Source organism: Chionomys nivalis, chromosome 20 (assembly GCF_950005125.1).
Source record: "Chionomys nivalis chromosome 20, mChiNiv1.1, whole genome shotgun sequence".
Lineage (NCBI taxonomy): Eukaryota > Metazoa > Chordata > Mammalia > Rodentia > Cricetidae > Chionomys > Chionomys nivalis.
Genome location: NC_080105.1, coordinates 18563399 through 18584078, shown reverse-complemented (window position 1 = coordinate 18584078; position 20680 = coordinate 18563399). Strand labels below are relative to the sequence as shown.

Here is a 20680-nt window from a genome sequence, read left to right as displayed (position 1 = left end):
TGGAGTAAAACATATGTGTCTGGTTTAGCACTTTAAAAGGCAAGGGGCGAAGACTTTGATTTCTAATGTCTGAAATACCCCTTCAGTCAGCTGCACATTCTCCACCTAAACATCATAAAATTCCAAGGGCAGTATCGTCCCAATATAAGTCTGTAGGAAAGACGATAGGCGAGCTGAAGAAAAATGACAATTCTAAAATACTGTGAAAAGTAATCCAAGAAGGTAATGATAGCAGTGGTGAAAGATCCAGAGTGACAGAAGACCTCAGGTCTCTAGAAAGCAGGAGTACAGCTAAGGCAGAAGCAGACCCCTCAGAGTGTTTATTACAGGCAGAGGGAAACAAGACTTTTAAAGTATGGAACTTGCTTTTATTTTGTTGCGTTCTTAGGGCAAAATGAATCAATGAGAGAAATGCACAATGAGGTCTTTGGGGAGAGCCCCGAGTAGCAGGAAAGAGTCATGGTCTAAGGTAATATATTATTAAAAAAGAATGGTTGAAGAAAGTGTAACAGAAGGTTTAAAACTTAAGACAAGATTCAGAGTAGCTTTATTGACCTCTCCTGTTCTGTAAGACAAGCTAGTGAAAGTTAAAACCCGGACGAAACCTCTGACATTGAGGTGCCTCACATGATTGTGGAAATTACACACCATCTTGCTTATGTGATCTCTTCTCTTGGAGTTATAATAGTTGCATTTTTATAAGAGAACACGAACCTGGGTTGGCGTCCTAAATCCCTGCTTTTGCTCTGAGAATGTTTAGAGCCTTGCCATTCATATGCCCATCTTCTTTCTCTTTAAGAAATAGTGGGTGAAAAGTTGGAACTTTCATTTCATAGATGTTTTAATATAGATATCACATGGAAAGATTAGGTGAGGAATACTTGAAGAGGTGACATAATTTCCTTTGTTTGCCTAAACTTGCTGAGGTTTTTCAATAGGAGCAATGAGCACACTGGTTCTGATAGAACAGTTCTCACCTTGCTGTTCCCAGGTCTACAAAATCGTCAGCGTTCTACCCCGTGAGATCCCACCAACACCATAGAACTACCAGCAACACCATAGAACTCTCCAAATCTCTCGTCCATCCTTGGCTATCTCCACACAAAGGCGTTGATTCTTTAGAAGTTTGGCAGGTGCTGATTCATCTGGAGGAGGAATCAAGAACTCTGTCTTTGTACACTCACTGCGTGCAGTGTTTGATCGATATGATTTTCTTCCTGAGGACTCCAGTCGTCCTCCGGCAAAGGCTAACGGTGGTCAAATATTTCTCTGTAAGAGCACCCCTCCTCGGTAGCTCTGTTTTCTGCTTCTGGACTGTGACCTCACAAACTTCCCTCCAGTCTCTGTTTTCCCCACATTATCATCTTTGAGTGTGTGTGTGTGATCCACTGGCTAAGGAGAACATGGTGCCCCATATGAAATAATTAAATATATTCTTTGATTTTTTTTCCAGACTGTCCTCTGAATTTTAAAAATTTTTAGTGTGTGTGTGTATTCATGTATGTGTACAGTGTACAGAGGCCAAAGAATGTCACATGTCCTGCTCTGTTAAAATTCTGTCTTATTCCTTTGAGACAGGGTCTCTCTCTGAAGCTGAACCTTGTCATTTTTTCCCTAGACTGATTGTCAGCAATCCCAATGATCCTCTCTCTCCACCCCTTCCCCCAGCACTGGGTTACAGGCCTGCACTCCTGACAGCTTTCTCTGTGGATGCTAGGGGAAAAAAGCCAAGTCCTATTATCTATAGCAGCAAGTGCTTTTACAGCTGAACCATTTCCCAAACTTGGAATTAGTTGTTTTTTTGTAGTTCTGCCTTAAATTTCTTTATGACCTGTTACACCCATTAAATTACATATTCTTATTTTTATCAGCACTGGTTTTACTTGTTTTTAAATGGGATTTTGATAGGTGACTTTTCTTTTCACATTTTTTTTTCTTGAACTCTCTTCCTTTTCTCTTGAGATTTGTCCTGTTTATCTTGATACATATGGAGAAGCAGAGTTCTTCTCTTTCCTTTAAGTTGCTTACTTTCCTTTAAGTCTTCAAGATCTTTGGTGTCTGCATCACATTTATACATGATGACCTAGCATGGCTTGTATAATAACACATTCTGCACGCTTGGTGGCAGTAAATAGCATATTTTTCTGATGTAGAATATTATTTATCTATTTAAACACGTGTTACATTTGTTTATGTTGTGGGATATTACTTTAACTCTGTGAAGGCGTGTTAACTTTGTTTTTGCCTTTGTTAATAATGTTAAGATGGGTTACATTTGTGCTGCATTTGTTTAATTATGTAAATATGTGTTTCATTGGTTTTACCTTGCCTAAGGCACCTGATTGGTCTAATAAAAAGTTCAATAGCAGAAGAGGGATAGTGGGTGCTGGTGGGCAGAGATAATAAGTAGAAGGAGAAATCTAGGTGAAGGAAAAGAACAAGAAAGGGGGAAGAGATTGAGGGAGAAAGAAAGGGACAGGCCCTGGACAGGTCACAGCCAGGTAGTCACCAGCCAGTCAGACATGAGAGGCAGTTCCAATAGGACATACAGAAAGAAAGGTAAAAAGCTCCAAGGCTAAACATAGATCAAGAGAAACATTAAAATAAGAGCTAAGCGAAGGCCAAACACTCATAACTAATAAGCAGTCTCCATATCATGAATTGGGAGCTGGTTGGTGGCCCCCAAATAAAGCCTGTTATATTTCCCTGTGGTTGTCTCGTTATGAGAGTAGGGCTTGCAGATGAAAGATTTACCTGTCAGAGCCAAACCAAAACTGCCAAGGAAGGAAAAGCATTCATTCCTCCAGAGATCATGAAGTGTTGGACACATCCTCAACAATATAATCTTGTCGGCCTCAGGTCTAACATCTCATGAATGTTTGAATGAGCATTAAATGATTTGTGTGACCATTGACGTTAGGGACAGACTTCCAGCAGTTGTATCAATGTTTAAATGAGTATTTCTGAAGTGTATCCCCAATCTTTTTGCTTCATCTGTGAGCTCAAGTTTGAGTTAACATACATAGGCCAACATACATTCAGTTCACTCTTCGGACAGAGAAAGGTAGGTGGCATCACCATGGTCCCTCCCTGACAGTTACCTACATACTGACTTTTAAGCTTTGCTCCAGCTCAGAACTTTGGTTCTATAACACTCCTCTGCCTTAGGATAAATTCCAGTACATTCTCTCCAAAATCTTGAAGTCCCATGATTCATCTGAGCAAAATAATCACAAAGTTCTTGGCTTGGTTATCTACTCTGAATTCATCATTAGTTTAAAAATTACATCTAGTCACTTTAGATTTCTTTAAATTACTTTAAGGTGATCTTGTTTCAAAGACCCTAACAAATATGAGAAAAAGGAAAGATAATTCATCATAGAGCTCTGCAATTACATTTATCTACACATGTATCCTCTTTCTGTATAAGCAATTGCTAATAAAAATTATGACATTGTTACTTGCCAGTACTTTTAATTCATGACTCACGTTAGAAGAATGTTTAAAAGATATGATGGTAGTTTGCACAAGAATTTCTTCCAGAAGTGTTTTCTTCTGGAAACATCTAGGGTCAATTGATGCCAAGATTCTAGAAGGGGGAACATCCCCTTAACCATCAGTGGTCAAACAATTTGAAATTTCTACTGAAAATTCGGAGGAAGGTGAAAGTTGAGAAGCAGAGGATTTGGAGAGAGAGGGACGAACAGAACCTGGTTGAAGTTAGGAGCAGAAAAATCTGGTGAAATCCCACCTGTCATGGTGGCCACTTACTGTTTTATGTGACATTAATGTCTGAAAATGTCATGCAAACCCTATGATTCCCTAGCCTTCGAGTGCACTTACACCCCAGGGATTTTTGTGATGGGAACTTCTCATCTGTCTCTTCTACTCTTTTGTGAAGTTTATTCAGCCCATAAATGTGAATAAAGGGATTTAAACACAGAAGTCAATGAGATGCTGATTTTTGTATCTCAGTCCACTCATTGCAGTGCAGAAGCAGAACAGTAGACACAGAGTCCCAATAGAGAAGGAAAGATGGGCAAAAAATTCTTTCACTTTAGCTCAATACGTAGTTGAGAACTTTTGTAGGCCATTCTCTGGACCCTGCAGAACAGGTCCATATTAAGTCACTGACCTATGTCTTCTGAGGTTCGCAAACACACACTGAGATGTTTACACAATGACAAAAAACATATGTCTCTTAGGGTACGTCCCCATTATTAAATAATACGGGGCTGAATTCGGATTTAATAATCTTAACACAACGTTGTATCAGCTTGATCCAAGGGGTGTTTTTTAAATTTCATTTCTGATCCATTATGAAAGGCGTTATGATGTCATAGGGAGAGAGACATGACAAGGCTTCACATCTTCACACCACAGTGTCTGCATCCCCTCCTCTACCCATCTTCAGAGTCATAAGGAAGCAATCCCAAATTCATTACCCTAATCCTATTAGCATCTTTTCAAGACTGACTCATGGCCCTTCAGAATAATTGCTGTCACATCAGTGTTAAATGTTTGTTATCATGACCACATAACCGCATGTTCTGGAATAGCTCAGACTAATGCCAGGACTGGCTGGCAAAGGGGGAAGCTCTCGCTTGTTCATTTCTTTTCCTTACATGTTTGGTCTGGAAACACTTGGGATATAGATGTCATCGTGGTCTCTAGCACTCAACATCTCCGACTCAGCCTTTTTCATTTCTTCTTGGAATGGTTTGTCACGCTATCGCTTCTAATCCTCCACCTTGAGTCTTTCTGAGTCCCTCCTTGGAACCTTCATTGGTCGCCCATAGTTGTATAACTTGTGACTTGCACCCCCCTTACCACTCTGACCATGTGAGATCCACTTGCTCCATCTGACTGATGAAGTATATCTATATAGGGGAGACCCTGAGAAAACACTGAGGTGCCAGAATCCTAACCCCTGCTTTACATAATCCCATGAGCACAAAGCACAGGTAATCAGTTCAGGTATATGTTATGTTGGAATAATGAGAAGAAATCCAAGTTTTCTTTCTATAAACCTACCTGGAGGGTGAGCAGGCCTGGCAGAGGAAAGCAAGGCAAGAAGACAAAAGAAAAAACAGGACTTGTTTGCAATGCTAATATGAGGGACAGGGAAGATAAAACCAACACCTCTTTCAGATTGGCTCATATTTTATTCTAATTCCAAGGGCGTGAGTGAGAAAATTGAACATTCAGTCAGAGCCAACTGTAATGAAGGACAGGTTTTAGTTGGGCTTAATCTTTTCCTGATTTGTTAGAATCGAAAACCAGACCTATCAAAATAAAGAGAAGAACAGCATGTGTGACAGATGAGAATTTAAGGAAGACCCCACACAGAGGCCAGAAGCTGGGCACAGGGAACACCGCCAGCGGCTAAGGGCTAGCCTTGTCCTCTGGACACCTGAGGTGTGTGTGGGAAGAAGCAGCTGGAAGGCAGAGAGCTGTTCTTAGGCCTTATTAGGAACACGCCTTCAAATGCCAAAGAACCAAAGATATTGTGCAATGGTACATCAGCTGGATCAATGCTCGGAGTTTAAGACTCTCAGATGAAAGGGACTAGGGGTGTATTAAGTTTTTCTTAATTGGCAGCCTAAGTCTTGCAGGTATATATTATAGATGATATAGTGGTTATAAAGTCGCTTTGATTTGGAGGGAAATAGATACACCTTGTTAGTGGATTCATTATTTGTCTTTCAAAGGCCTGTTAGGGTTTGGAAAAAAAGCTCAATCCAAACACAACAGCTCTCACACAGACGATGCTAACTAGTTGCTCTTCTGTGGAATACCTGCTGTTTAAACTATTATTTTCCTATAATTAACAGACCGATGGCTTCCTAATTTGAACATGGCTCATCGGCATGCTCCATTAAGACATAGTGAAACAAATGAGTCTCTTACAACATAGGCTCAATCTACTTCCATTAAAATTTTACCCAAATGCTAAAATCTAGGGTAGAAGTGATTTGATTGGGATATTACAAAACCGAGTGTGTACAAAGGATTAGTGCCTATTTCTAGCACGTGAAACTGATTCAAGAGGGAGACGACAGCATTTGTAGAGTCTCCTTGCTTGCCTGACCACTACCACATGACCCCTGATGATCTTTCTGCTAACTTGATACGCTCAGTGACTTCTTATGTGGTAGCTCCTGCAGAGTGGAAAAGCCAATGATTTCATTTATCTCGACGCTTCCTTCCAACAGCTACCACTTCAAGGTTAAAATTATTTGTTCCATAAATTTGCCATCTTGCGTTGGATTTTGCAATGGTCTTTTGTAACAAAACTCCATTAACAATCATTGAACGAAATGCTGTTCTTGTTGCTGTAGTCCTTCCCTGCTCTATTCCAGGCAGCCATGATTTGCCCTTATCCTTGGCACACAATATAATTCCATATAGCAGGATTGTGGCCAACATATGCCAATACATTCCTAATTAAAATGCTGGCAATGAAACATAAGAGTCAAATAGTGCCATGCTGGATTACAAATCATATTTATTCTGTTCTTGGCATTACTGCTCTGTTTATGAGAGAAAGAGATCTGACACACGGCTCTATTGCTCTGCTTTCTCAGGGTGTATCCACAGTGCTTATTCTACCATAAAGATGCTGAGCGCCCCCCCCCCCATGTCAACACTACTAGGTGTGCTGGAAATGCACACAGTGTAACGTTTTCTTGGGAGGACCATGAAATCACAGATCATAGTGCCTTTTCTTTTCTGGGTTTTCTTGATGTTGTCTGGGGTAATGGAAAGAAGCCATGCATAGGCATTGGTTTTAGAGAAATAATCGACAGCTCAATGAGATGTTTCTAATGTGAATGGGGGCTAACCCAAACTCTGTCAGGGTACCAACCTCTGAGAACACTGTACATGCCACTCTGCTTTATTTGACAGTATCGGGTAGCTATCCAAAGCAAGAAATCTGGATGGGTTCTACTAATACTGGGTAATTGGGTAATTTCCTTAAACTATTCCTGTCCTATTTATCTTTAACATAGATAAAGGTCGAATCTAACATACTCCAACTACTGTAGGATGCCGTCGAGAAATAAATACAAAAGCAACATACGGTGCTGTATTAGTCAGTTGTATTTCATGGTGACAAATTTCCGGAGATCAATAAATTTTAAAGGAGGGAACATATATTTGGGATCAGAGTTTCAGAGATTTCGATCCATAGTTACTTTGGATTTGCAGTGATTCTCCCAAAAATTATAGAGGCGATAAATACAGCAAACTGTTCATGGTGAGTGGGAACCAGAGAGAGACTTTTCAAGAGCACATCCAATGATCTAATTTCTTCCCACTGCCATCCGCCTCCTAAAGGTTCCACGGCATCAACAATAACACCACAGACTGACAAACAAGCCTTTGTCTAGTGAGCCTCCATCGGTACATCAGCTCCAAACCACATAAGCATCAAGCAGGCTAGTAACTAAAATGATCAAAGGCAGTTCTGAGCAAGCTTGTCTGTGCCTAAGCCATTGAAGCCATATCCTGATTGTTATTTGACAGTGTTTATAAAATATCTTCTTTAACATGCACTTTGATTATCTACAGGCTAGCTGTAGCAAAACACACATCTCAGAGTCCATAACTTCGTGGTATCTAGTTTATAGAAACTAGTGAACCGGTGCATATGAAGACTTAAATGATAGTCTGACATATGTAAGTACTCACGCAATACTGCCTATTAATATTATTGTATCCATTTAGATTGCTGGGAGAAGGATCACCATCCTCATAAAGTTTTAACTACAGTAGGTTCATAAGAAATATAAAAGGAGTCATTTTAAGATACGGTGTTAGGATGATGGTCAAAGGTCTAAGAAGAATTTCCTATCAGTTTATGGTACATGTTAGTCTTCATCTGACATCACTGTGGTGTCCAATAGTGATGGGACAATGTTCTATGTTTCTGCTGGTCACAGTCCCGCGGTGTTCCCTAGGGGATGACAAAGCCCCGAGATGGGATTAATTATATCTAACTATATCTTACCTTGAACAGATCTCATTTTTGACTAATGTCATCACATGATTATCTATCTAGAAAGCTGAGTGTCTTTTACTGGTTCCTTAACCATAATCAAATTCATGAAAAGCTGTGGAGAACTTTTCATCTTTACCTGTGTTTGTTTAGAGATCATACTGAATCAGAAGCGCTTCCCGCTTCATCTCCGTAGACTTCCTTTAACTACACATCTATTGCCTTCTCTGCAGAAAAACAGTTGGAACCATCTCTGTGGATATACATGAACTGGGACAACCTCTTTGCTGGTAAAAATGATTTTGAAGATCTTCCTATTAAAGAAAGATTCCATTTTCTTCCAACATGAGTTTTCTTTTTATTATTGTTTTTTTTTCTTTTCTCTCCTTCACCCTTCCTTTTGGAAGACTCTCCTCTATTACTGGGAGATCCTTTCCCCAAACTTCTATCCTTCTCTCTAGAAACAGTTCTCCAACTCCAGCAGCCAAGGTTAAATGCTCTCTATCCCCTTAGGGGAAAATGCCTCAGTTCCTAGTGTATCCTTATGCATGCTTTGTGGCTGAAGGTTGCAGCATCAGTGGAAACAGGTTGCTGGGACCATGTGTAGCCAGCTTTTGCTGTTGGAACTCATAAACTAGAGAAGGAAGTGAGTTCCCACCTGTGTTCAGTAGCTTTTCCCCAGGGAAGGCGAGCAATTATGTTTCTCTATCATTGAACTACTATGTGGCTAGTCGTTCACTCTCGTCACAGCAGATTATTAAATATATTACTGTTTTGTGGCACAAAGACCTAAAAACAAGAGGAAAAGAAGTATTTCCATGGCTACATGTCACTGGAACATGCCAAGGAGAAGAGTTTTGCATCTTGCTTTATGTAGTAAGCTACACCGGATTTTAGACATCATTATGTTTGTCACAGTTACATTTATAAGGTAACTCCTAACAGACAAAAGAATGCGGTGTTTACGGAGAGCTTGTAATTGCTGTAATTATACCTGTACCGAACTCTGCTCTGAAGTGAGGTATCGCCCCAGGCAAATGAAGAAGAGGGTCACGAAGAAATTAAATCAGAAAGATTGGAAAGCTTGAGCAGCTCTGGCTGTGAAGGCATCTGAAACTTGACAGTCAGCTTCTTGTTAAACAGTAGTTTCAAGCGGGTAAGTATCCAAAGGCTCCTTTTCTTCCTTCTGAGCGCTTTGCAGCATGGTATAATACTTAGCGAGACAGTACAAAACCAAAGCCAATCTCTCTAGCTGGGGGGAAGTCTGTATTTGCTACTCACATTCTTTTTAGAGTTTTTTTTTCCTGCTAAAATTATTGGAATACAAAAACAAGGAGTGGTTAAAGTGTTGGGAAACCACCTTCAATTGACATTAGTAAATATTTAACAGGTACTATGAAACAAGCTGGGGAAACAATTTAACGAGCCTCCAGAACACAATAGTCAAGAGGCCTGGGTTTGGAAAGCTTTCCAAGTTGACAGAAAGTCACAATCCATGACAGACCTTCACAGCACCGAGGTTAGGGAGAGGATGGGGAGGCATTAGGAGCATGGGGGAGGGTGAGTGGAAGAAATCACTTTTTCGTCGCTTTATTCCCATCCCCCACAGCCATTAAGAGACAGAAGGTCAAGAGGGCAAAAGTTGCTAGAAAGTAGCAATGTACAGGGAGCAGGGGACATGGCCCCAGGGAAGGACTGGATTCTGATCCTGACACTCCAATCTAGGACTCTGGGAAAGTAGGCACAGAAATGCCTTTCTGCACCCATTTGCCTTTCTTCCCAGCTATGTGTTTGTCTTGTGATGTTGAAGCATCCTCTTTCCGGCATCGAATGGTGGTAAAAAGGGAACAGCAGTGCAGAGATTTGAAACAAAGGAAAGAAGTTCCATGATTTTTGAGCAGACAGAATATGGGGGAGTTTATACCAAATCAACAGCAGTAAAAGCAAGCACTTTAAAAAGATGCAATTAATAAATTAATTGTGTGTGTGTGTGTGGTGTGGGGTGGGATGGGGTGTACATGTGTGAGCATGCACTGTGCACATACCCAGAGGCCAGAAGACTGTGTTGAATCGATCAGAATGGGACTTACAGGTGTTGGTAGGACTCCTGACTTGTTATAAGGGTTCTGGAACCCAAACTCTGGCCCTCATGATTATACAGCAAGCACTGTCAACCACCGAGTCGTCTCTCCAGTTCCAAAAGAAACCATAAGAAATAACTTTATAAGTGAGACGCTAATATGTGTTAACATATGTCTACATGTCCAATGCAGTTCATCATTTCTATTGCTGGGAAGTCCACTGAGGAATGAAACCTTCAACTTACTGAGTGATCTATCTGATACTTTGTGCAGCCACATTTCTCTCTTGCTTTAGAATCCACAGTCGATGAATTTTTTAATTTTTTTGGAAGTCAACTTCTAATTCTGAAGGGATTATCTATGAATGCCTTATTTTTAAGTAATTTTATTAAAATGTTTGCTTATTAGCTTTCTTGTTAAATGGAGAAGCTTCAGCACTGAGAGATAAATTGATGACCATGCCCGATTTGGCTCCTACTATTTATGAGCGACACCACTGACAGTTCTCACCAACAAATTCTTGACTACAACTTAGTTCAGGTTCCTATTGCTGTGAAGAGGCACCATGACAATGACAAGTCTTATAAAGAAAACACTCAATTGGGGTGGCTCGCTTACAGTTTCAGAGGTTCAGTCTATTATCATCATGATGGGGAGCATGGCAGCATGCAGGCAGACACGGTGTTGGAATTCAGAGTGCTACATCTTGACTCAGGGGCAACAAGAAGTTGGCTGACACACTGAGTAGAGCTGAGAAATGACCTCAGATCCCACCCCTTCAGTGACAGACTCCCCCAACGAGGCCACACCTCCTAACAGTGTCACTCCCTTTGGGACCATTTTCTTTCAAACCACCACAACTACAATAATACTTATTTTTCTTGGACATAGCTTGCTCTTTCGTTTATTTAATTTTTTTTGGAACTATCTATCATATATTCCCATCTATCTATCTATCTATCTATCTATCTATCTATCTATCTATCTATCTATTATCTATCTATCTATCCATCCATCCACCACCATCATCAGTGTTGTATGTGTATTTGGGAATGCATGCCTGTGCATCTTCCACAGTGTACATATGATGGCCAGCGCACAAACTGTAGCCATTGGTTCTCCCCTTTACCATCTGGGTTCTCAGAACTACTTTAGATCTCATCAATCCTGACATCAAATGTCCATGACTGCTGAGCCATCTTGCAGGCCCTGAAGCTTGCTTCTTGATTTACTGAAATAGCAGCCTGAGCAGCCTTATCATGGACTCCATGAATGTGCTTGTCACATATTCTAGTGCTGCCCAAGAAGAGGAAGTAAGACTTAGAAAAGGCAGCAACAGCAGTTCTGGCAAGCAGTGGAGGTGGGGCCGGGGTCAGTGGTACCAAGTTATTCTATTTTCTTAAGCTCTAAAGTGAAAGATTCAACCATTTCATCAATGAGAGCCTTCTGTTTATAGAGAAATTAGCCAGCGTTCTAAAGGGACAATTCCAGGTGGGCAGGTATTTAGACAGAAGTGGGTTGAGAAAGAACAGAGGGATAGGAGAGAGGACAAAGCAGCAAGCAGACCATGCACCTTTTGGACACTGAAACAGTATGTGAAGAAAGCAGAGAAAAGCCTCAATTTCTGCATCTGAAAGACACTATTCTGTTGCTTACATCTTTTGATTTCTAGTTCAACAGTAAGTTGATGCTCTGTGGAACATTTATTGACTTCCGCAACACGGAAAGACCTCATTATCTTCAATCGATGAAAATATATGGAGAAGGAAGACAAGATTTAAAATAATGACAAAGGAATAAGAAATTTAGGATTAACTGGGTAGAAGAGGCACAACACCGGCTTTTGTTTTCTTGTGGATTCTGCCCTGGTTTATGCCTGCTCTAATCCGAATGACAGGATGAATGGGAAGCATTTGAACTGCGGGGATGGTGATGGGTAAGTCTTATCAGACTTTAGATTTAATTTGGCTGGTTGTGAAAAGTTATGTGTGTGTATGTGTATATATATGCACATACACATACATAAATGCAAATGTCTTAACGTAGATTTTTTCTTTGAATTCTGTAGCTATAACCTGGGTAGACTATACCATAAAATGTCTTTGGCATGAGACTGAATACATAATATTTTATTGGAACATGATAAAATAGAAAAACAAAATATGGTTTTATTTTTTTAAATTAATTAATTTATTTCTTTATTAAAGATTTCTGCCTCCTCCCCGCCACCGCCTCCCATTTCCCTCCCCCTCCCCCATTCAAGTCCCCCTCCCTCGTCAGCCCTAAGAGCAATCAGGGTTCCCTGCCCTGTGGGAAGTCCAAGGACCACCCACCTCAATCCAGGTCTAGTAAGGTGAGCATCCAAACTGCCTAAGCTCCCACAAAGCCAGTACGTGCAGTAGGATCAAAACTCAGTGCCATTGTTCTTCACTTCTCAGCAGTCCTCATTGTCCACTATGTTCAGCGAATCCGGTTTTATCCCATGTAATACGGTTTTAAAAGACCCAAAATATGACTAATGCAGCCAAGAAAATTGGTTAACAAATAATTTATAATGGAAAATGACTATGATCCAGTCTTTCCAATTCATTTTGCAAGACACCAAAACATTTTCTTGACGATTTTCTTCTGGTACTGAGATTGAACCCAGGGCCTTGAATGTGTAGTGTAGATAGATACTTTATCACTGAACTATATGCACCTGGCTCTCTTGGGTAGTTTTTCTGGACTAAATCATGCACAGTATCAGTGTATAAATAGTATAGATAGTAAAGGAAAATAAAAGTCAGGGGTTTTCAACCTTATGCATAAAAATTTTGGCTCACACATCTTAAATACAAAATATTGCAGACACAAGCGAAGCCTCTTTCTTTTTGTCTCTGTTGATAAAGTCATCTTTAATGTAGCATTCGACATTCTTGTACACTATTCTGTGTTCTTATTACTTCAGTAAGCCTAAGATGTCTTAAGCAGTAACTTTAAGAAAATATTTATTCATTATTATTAATTAATAATGTTAATAATATTAACACTATTAATGCTAGTTTTATATACTGATAAAGCCCAGGCTGGCCTCAGTCTCCTTTTGTAGCCAAGATGACTTTGAATTTATAAGCCTCCTTCCTGCTTCCACTGCCCTAGTGTCTGGATTATAGTTGTTATTTTTTGTTGTTGTTCTTGTTGTTTTTGTTTTTCTTCCACTTCTGAGGAGCAATCCTGGGTTTTGTGACTGTTAATGAAGTACTCTGCTAACTGAGCCACTGTGTACTTCTGTCATGGTTTGAATACAAATGGCTCCCATAGTCACGTAAGGAGTGGTACTCAGGAGGTAGTGTACTATCAGGCCTGCTGGAGTATGTGTGTACCTAGGGGGTGAGTCTTGAGGTCTCAGAAGCTCCAGCCTGGCCAGAGTGTCTTATGCCTACAGATTCAGAGGTAGAACTCCCAGCTACCTGTCCAGCATCACATCTGCCTGCAGGCCGCCATGCTTCCTACCATGAGATAACTGACTGAACCCCTGAACTGTAAGCCAGTCCCAATTAAATGTCTTCCTTTATAAAAGCTGCTGTGGTCATGATATCTTTTTCACAGCAATAAAACCCTACCTAAGACAACTTCTTTTTAACTTGTGTAATCTTGATTTTTTTTTTTTGAGTTTCAGATCTGACAAATTCACCTGTAGTTGATTCATTATAGATATATCACAATTTAATTTATTCATTTGCTTTTTAGCTTTTTCAGTTGTATTAAAACAATGATGTTTGGAATACATGGACAAAATTTTCTTCCAGATGTATGCCTAGGAGTGGAATTTATAGTTATTCAAAATATATTTGTTGATCACCTGGTATATGCCAGATACTGTTTTAGACCTCAGAGACTCAAAGATTCTCTTTTATTCTATTGAAGAAAATGTATAGAAAAATTAAACTAGAAACCATAGTATGGCATAAGAGCTTATGGAGGAAAATACCAGAGAGTGGATTTTTGTGGTATGGGCAGGACACTCCCCCTTTTAACATAGGATAGTTATAGGTCATACCCTAAAGACAATGTCAGAAAAAAATATGAAGAAAGAGCATTCCTAGCAGCAGGAGCAGAAGGCACAAAGGCCCGCAATGAGGGAGGTAAGATCCCATGGTGGCAGAAGTAGGGGATAAATCAGAGAGGAGATGCTCTATTGTACCTGCCGGGCCAGTGCATTCAATCCCTGTGAGATATGAAGTCACTGTAGGCAACGCTGTGATGACAACCCCACTAAAAAGAGCTGTGGTGGGTATCATGTGACGGTGGTGAACCAATGTAGACCCGGCCATACAAGTATCCCAGGAAAGATGACGGCTTGGGCTAGAGAACTGGAAGCGATGGAGAGAAGAATCGGACTTTGGTGATTGGAAGGGGAGAAAGAACTGGGTTGTTGGATGGACCAGAGATGGGGTGTGAGAACATGAGGGGTCAAGGGTGACTGCAATAATTTCCCCTGACTTCCAGAAAGGAAGTTTGGACATTTTATAGTTGATATAACTAAACATCCACAGAGATGTTATATAGAGGTTTTATATGTACTTCCTAAACTCACTGGTTATTTCAAAACTGTGCTCCAAATTATTTGTAACTATGTTTCATGTTGTAGTAACAGCAAATATAATTGTCAGTTATTTTTATTTTATTAATCTGATAATATATTGCTGTCTCAACCTGTATCTTCACATTTACAACCTACTGGCTAATGGTGTTATTGTCATATTTTCCCAAACCATCACAGTCCACAGATGTGCTTGTACCCCATCCAAATTCTCTTCCTAAGATAAAGATCCATGCTATGTTTTATTGTGATTTTCCTTGATTTTTAAGCATGGTAGTTGCCCTCACTTCTGCCTCTGAGGCTGTCAGTGAGCCAGAAACTGCCATTTAGTGGTGAGGCCTTCCTGTGGACCCAGACCACAGGATAGGGAATAACACCACCTGACTTGCATTGCAGACTCTGAGATTAATTAACCATTTTTTATTACTTGATGCATTATTGTATAGTTTTGTTTCTTAGGCCTCTTAAATTTAAGCAGTCTAAAAAATACAATTGTCCTTTAACATATTTTTAAAAGCAGAAAGTGGGTCAGGCACAGTGGCTCATGTCTTTAATTCCAGCACTACAGAAGCAGAAGGAGAAGGATCTCGGTGAGTTTGAGGCCAGTCTTGTCCTATGTAGTCCTACATAGTGAGTTTCATGCCAACCAAGGCTACATAGTGTGGCCCTGTTTCAGAAGAAGAAGAAAGAGGATGAGGAGAAAGAGGAGGATGCTCTTTGAGAATACTAAAAGTCATCGTGTTTGTTTTGAGACCATATTTTGCTATGTAGCTCAGGCTGACCTAAGACTCCAGAGAGCTCTGTCTCTTTCTTCCCAGTGTTTATATAATAAGCACAGACCACAACCTGCTTCCATGAGTTACTTATCCACTCAAAAGTTGAGAGCAGAGAACCATGGAAAGTGGTTGGTGTTGGGTGCCGTGTCCCTACATTCCTGTGAAGGCTGAAAAAGGAGGAACATTAGTACAGGATGTAAATGGAGAAACCGACGATGTAACAGTTCAACTTGTATGAGGCCAGAGAAACAGCTCAGAGGTTAAGGGTGCTTGTTGCTCAATCAGGAGAACCAGAATTCAGAACCTATCAGATGCTCACAGAAGTCTTCAATGCCCTCTTTTGACCTCTATGGGCAACACACACACACACACACACTCACACACACACTCACACGCACATACATGCACACAGACGAATACACTGAGCCATAATCACCCACATATAAACAAATAAAATCTTTAAAAATTTTAAATTAAAATTGCTAACAAATGACTTACATAGCATTTGAATACAATTTAGACATATTTTCTCTTTCCTTTACTTGTGGAGATTTTTCTGGCTGTGGAAGAATAAAGGAGAGAAAGGGCACCACTTCCATGTCTTATTTGTGACATGTGTGGTGGTGGAGGGTGTTAGTGTTTACGAGTAGCCTGGCTTCTCACTGTTGTTCCCCTAACCCCTCTTAGCTGGGGCTCCTTCACCTAATTTATTAGGATGATAATTCTCAGGGTTTTCCTTCTGTTTTGTATTCTAATACAGAGTTTTACCATATAGTCCCGACTGGCCTGAAATTCACTATTTACGTCAGTCTGGCTTTGAACTCAAAAGAGTTCTCTGATTCCCAGTGCTGGGATTACAGGCACTGCTGCCACATCGAGCTCAGGGTTTTGAAGCAGTCTCTATTCAGGCCCTATTTTAGGGTCTCTAATGAGGCTCTCTAGCAGGTCTGTAGGCTAGCTATGTCATTGTATCAAACTGTTTCCTTATCTTGACTACAGTAAAATACAGCACTAAATTTCTGCCTCATTTCTTCAGAACTGAATAGATATTCCTTGCACTCCTATGTCCTTCTGAAGCTGTGGTCTTACTATTCATTTACTTATACGATTGAAAAGTCCAGTTTCTTACTGAGCTCTAGCCCCAACCTCTGCATTCTGGCACCTGCTGTCATACCTGCCAAAGGGTGCATACTTTCCTCTGGTCTGCCACCCAGCCACACCCTGTCCCTTCCCAGGATACCTGCCAACTTCTCAATACAATGGGCCCGCGCATTCATCAATCAGTCTCTTTTGGACTTTTGCCCATTGATTGCTTCAGACTGCTTGACACTCCCTTCCGTTTCCCAAGACAATCAGCTACTTCTGGATCCTGGAGAAGACGCTCTGTCAACCCATTAGGTCTCATTAATATGTAGGTCAGTGTCCCCAGACTGATTCAGGTTGAGGCGAGCTCCAGTGCCCCCGTGCGAGCACTTTTTACTAAAGGTTTTCTTCCTTATACACAATGGCCTTCACAGAAGATTTTCCACTAAGACCATTGCATGTCTTTTGTGGTCAATAAAGTTTAACGATCTTGGAGTTTGGTGTGCTTCCAAATGCACGATCAAGATGACCAAGGTTCATAGAACAGAAATTAAAACAAAACACCCCACCTTATAAATAAAACAAAAATGAACTCTCAAAGATACAAAATGTTCAGTTAACTAGACAATGGACCATGAAGCACCAAGATTTAATGACTGCAGGAGACAATTTGCCATATCTAATGAGCATTAGTCGTTGGTTTTGGTACACTGGGGATGGCATGAGACAATCGTTAATAATACTGTTCGACTAACTAAATTAATGTCTAAACCCAGAAAGTCCAGCCCCCATCCCATGAATCCCAGGCATGATTTTCTTGTACTGTGAGAGTTACCAAACGACCAAGTAAACTTTAACATGAAATCACGGCCTTCTTATTTGATTGAGTTCTTTGGTGCTAAGTAGAGTGCTTTTGGTCAGTTTTGAAAAGTGATGTATTTGCTCTATATTGCTGTTGCAAGATGCTCTTTTGGGCATACATGTAAATTGAACCACATAGTTTCAAAACCAGTAGCACTGTTTTGAATTGCATATGAATATATTTCTCACCGATTATTTGTTCCTAAAATCGATAGTTTTTTTTTTTTAAAGCTCGACTAGAATCTGAAAGAAACAAATTGCTTTGGAAAATGCATAAATGCAGATTACAGAACAGCCCAGTAAATGCTTTAAGAAGGTTTCTACTGCCCCCTGCTGTCAGTTTCTTAAATATATCAAAAATTCCAGTAAAAATCGACACTGAGGAGCAGGGAAACAGCACTCATGTTGAGTTCTGAGCAATGGTGGTGAGGGAAGGATCGCAGCTGACAATCTGTGCATGAGCACACACAGGAAGACCCAAAGGATGAAGTCTGTCTTGACTTGCTGACACCCTTGTCTACCTCATTATTTTCTAAATTAAATTATTTGAATTTGTTTTTACACATTTACACGGTTTGAGCACTGGCTGTTCTTCCAGAAGACCTAGGTTCAAATCCCAGCACCCACATGGCAGCTCACAACTGTCTGTAACTCCAGTCCCAGGGGATCTGATCCCTTCATACCAATGTACATAAAATAAAGTTAAACAAATTATACAAAAGACATTCAAATAAATCAATGAATACTTATTTTTATAGTTTAATCCTGACTTGCAATTAAGAAACGAGATATAATAAAGAGATCTGGTAACACGAGGCGCAAGGTCATAGTAATTCATTGTTGTTTTACATATGGTTTAATTCAATCATCAAAAAATAGAATGTGATTTCTTATTACACTTTCCATCTCAAGGATAAAGACACTAAGTACCAAATGTCCTCATTTAAAGGACAGAACAAGTCCAAGGAAGACTTCTGATTGCAAGCCCTGCAGTATTGTCGAAGGTTCCTCTCCTAAACTTTCCGTGCACAGGAGAAGGTATACATCCTATAATTTAGAAGGAAGAGTTTATAGAAATCGTAACAGTCATGGTTGAGGCTTTTTTGACCCTAGGTCTGCACTGCTATCTTTGACTGAGCCCTGCTCTGGTGTCCAGGACTAAGCGCAGCTGTGTTCTGGACTTGGCTTATTGTTCTTCCTTACAGAAAGTCTCCCTACTCTGGTTGCATCGCTTTGGAGATGGAGGTGTTGTGTTTGTCCATAGTTAATACGGCAATTTGGTCGATGCCTCGGACTGATGTCTACTTGGGGTTCATCTGTGCTTGATGTCCATATACTTTCCACTCTGCACCTCTGAGTAACTTATAATTTTGGAATAATTTTTACCTTCTTCAGTGACTCATGACCAAAAACACTTTTATTCATACTTTTGATAAATCATTTTCACATTTTACACCCTCTAGGTTCTGAAAAATATGGACTCCTCTATAACAGCCTGCTAGTACTTCTCATTGCCTCGTCAACGCGTCCTACTTGGGACACCTGGTACCTGGTAGTGCTGGTTGCTTGGCAAGTTTTTTTTTTTTTTTTTTTTTTCTTTTGGTCTGGCAGGTTTTTGGGAAATTCTACTACAGAAACTAGAAGGCTAGCCATCCAAGAATCCGCTCTTCTTCTCCCTGAAGTAGCACCGGAAGTCAACAAAAATCACTAGACCTTCATAATAAAAGAGTTCTTACCTGACTCGGGGCGTTGGGTTTCCGGTGACCCTACACTCCAAATAAACTCTGCTTCCTTCAGCGACTTCTTGGCTCCTCAGCTTCTGGATGAAACGAGGTGCAGAAGGCAAGTGACGGGCTTTCTGGGGCTGTGGGTGAGGGATGTGGGTGTGTGCCAAGGCCTCTTCTGGGGCTTGTTGGGCCTGGTAGCAAAGGCTGCCCTGGGCTAGCTTCACCTCTGCTTCCATCTCCTGTTGGTCTAGCTGGTCTCCAGTGGGGCTCTGACTGGCCGAGGGACTCGTCAGAGTTGAAGGCTGATTTTTAGGAGACAGATACCCACTGTCTGGTGATGAGGACTCACCGTTTGGGCTTCTGTTTCTTGGCTTGGCTGCCTCTCTAAATATGGAAGTCAGCTCCTCAATGAAACTAGCCGCCTTGTCGCAAAGTTGGTTCTGGGAGCCGTCTTTGCTTTGTGGGGCAGCTTTGGGCTTTGCACTTGGATTGGGAATTTTTGCACCTCGTTTTTCAGCCTTGCGGAGGCTCCGGATGTAGCTGGGGCTGGCCAGCAGGGGTGATACCCCAGGTTTTCTCCTTGAAGCTGGGGAAGCGATCTTTTCAGTATGCTCCCCTGCCAGAGGCTGGGCAGGTGCTGTCCTCTTGTGCTGAGGCCCTTCTGAGGGAGTCTGCTCGCTGGATTTGGTCTCCTCGTGGGAAGGAGGTTTGCAGAGGCTTTTAGGAGATTTGCTGAAAATCTGCGAGATCTCCTTTTCGGAGTCAAAGTCTTCAGTTTCAGAGTTGTCTATAGCTCTGCGGGCCAGGTCGAGACTTTTGTTTATTTCTTCCTGGCTGAGAAATGCAGAGAGCCCTGGGAAGAAGTCAGCACTTTTGCCCTCTTCCTGCATGTCTGATAAGGAATCATAGAAGGAGTCATGGGAGGAAGTCTCTGACATTTTTGAGCAGCCTTCACACACGTAGCTTGTAGAAGGAGGGCTGGAGGGAGACACAGGAAACCTGCGGTCTTGTTTTCTGAAAAACAACATAGAATCTTTATCAGTGCTAATAATCCTGATTTGTTTTATATCCCTAGTAACAACCTATTGAAAGAAACACGAGGGTAAGCCAATAAAACAATCTTTTTTATTCTGTAAAGGGAAAGAAAGCTCAAATATTCATGTGTTCACAATTTAAGATTAATTAATTATTTATTTTAGTGCCCCCCCCCCCCCGAGACAGGATTTCTCTGTAGCTTTGGAGCCTTGTTGACCACGTTGGCTTCAAACTCACAGAGATCCATCCGCCTCTGCCTCCCCAGTGCTGGGGTTAAAGGCGTGCGCCACCACCGCCCAGTATTTATTTTCGGTTTTTAAGATAGTATCTTGCTATGCAGCTAGCTTGGCTTTGAACACATAATCTTGTCTCGATTGCCAGGTCTGAGGCCTACAGGTGAGGGTTACAATGCCTGGCATGGTTTGTAATTCCAGGTTAACATACACCCTGTAAGGAGCACAAAGCATCACAGTAACTACTAACTAATGATTCCAGGAAGATGAGGTCTTCAGCAGGCACACAGCTTACAC

At 41.0% G+C, this 20680-nt stretch overlaps 1 protein-coding gene across 3 annotated transcripts in view; it reads right to left on the bottom strand.

The window, feature by feature from the left end:
- The window catches only part of Palld (palladin, cytoskeletal associated protein), a 364130-nt gene extending 344070 nt beyond the window's left edge, over positions 1 to 20060 (bottom strand). For all 3 annotated transcript variants that reach the window (XM_057752401.1, XM_057752402.1, XM_057752403.1), the window contains exon 1: positions 19125 to 20060. In XM_057752401.1, the coding sequence (XP_057608384.1) occupies positions 19125 to 20053 (929 nt within the window). In that variant the 5' untranslated portion in view covers positions 20054 to 20060. The remainder of the gene's footprint in view (positions 1 to 19124) is intronic.
- Between the last annotated feature and the right edge of the window lie 620 nt (positions 20061 to 20680).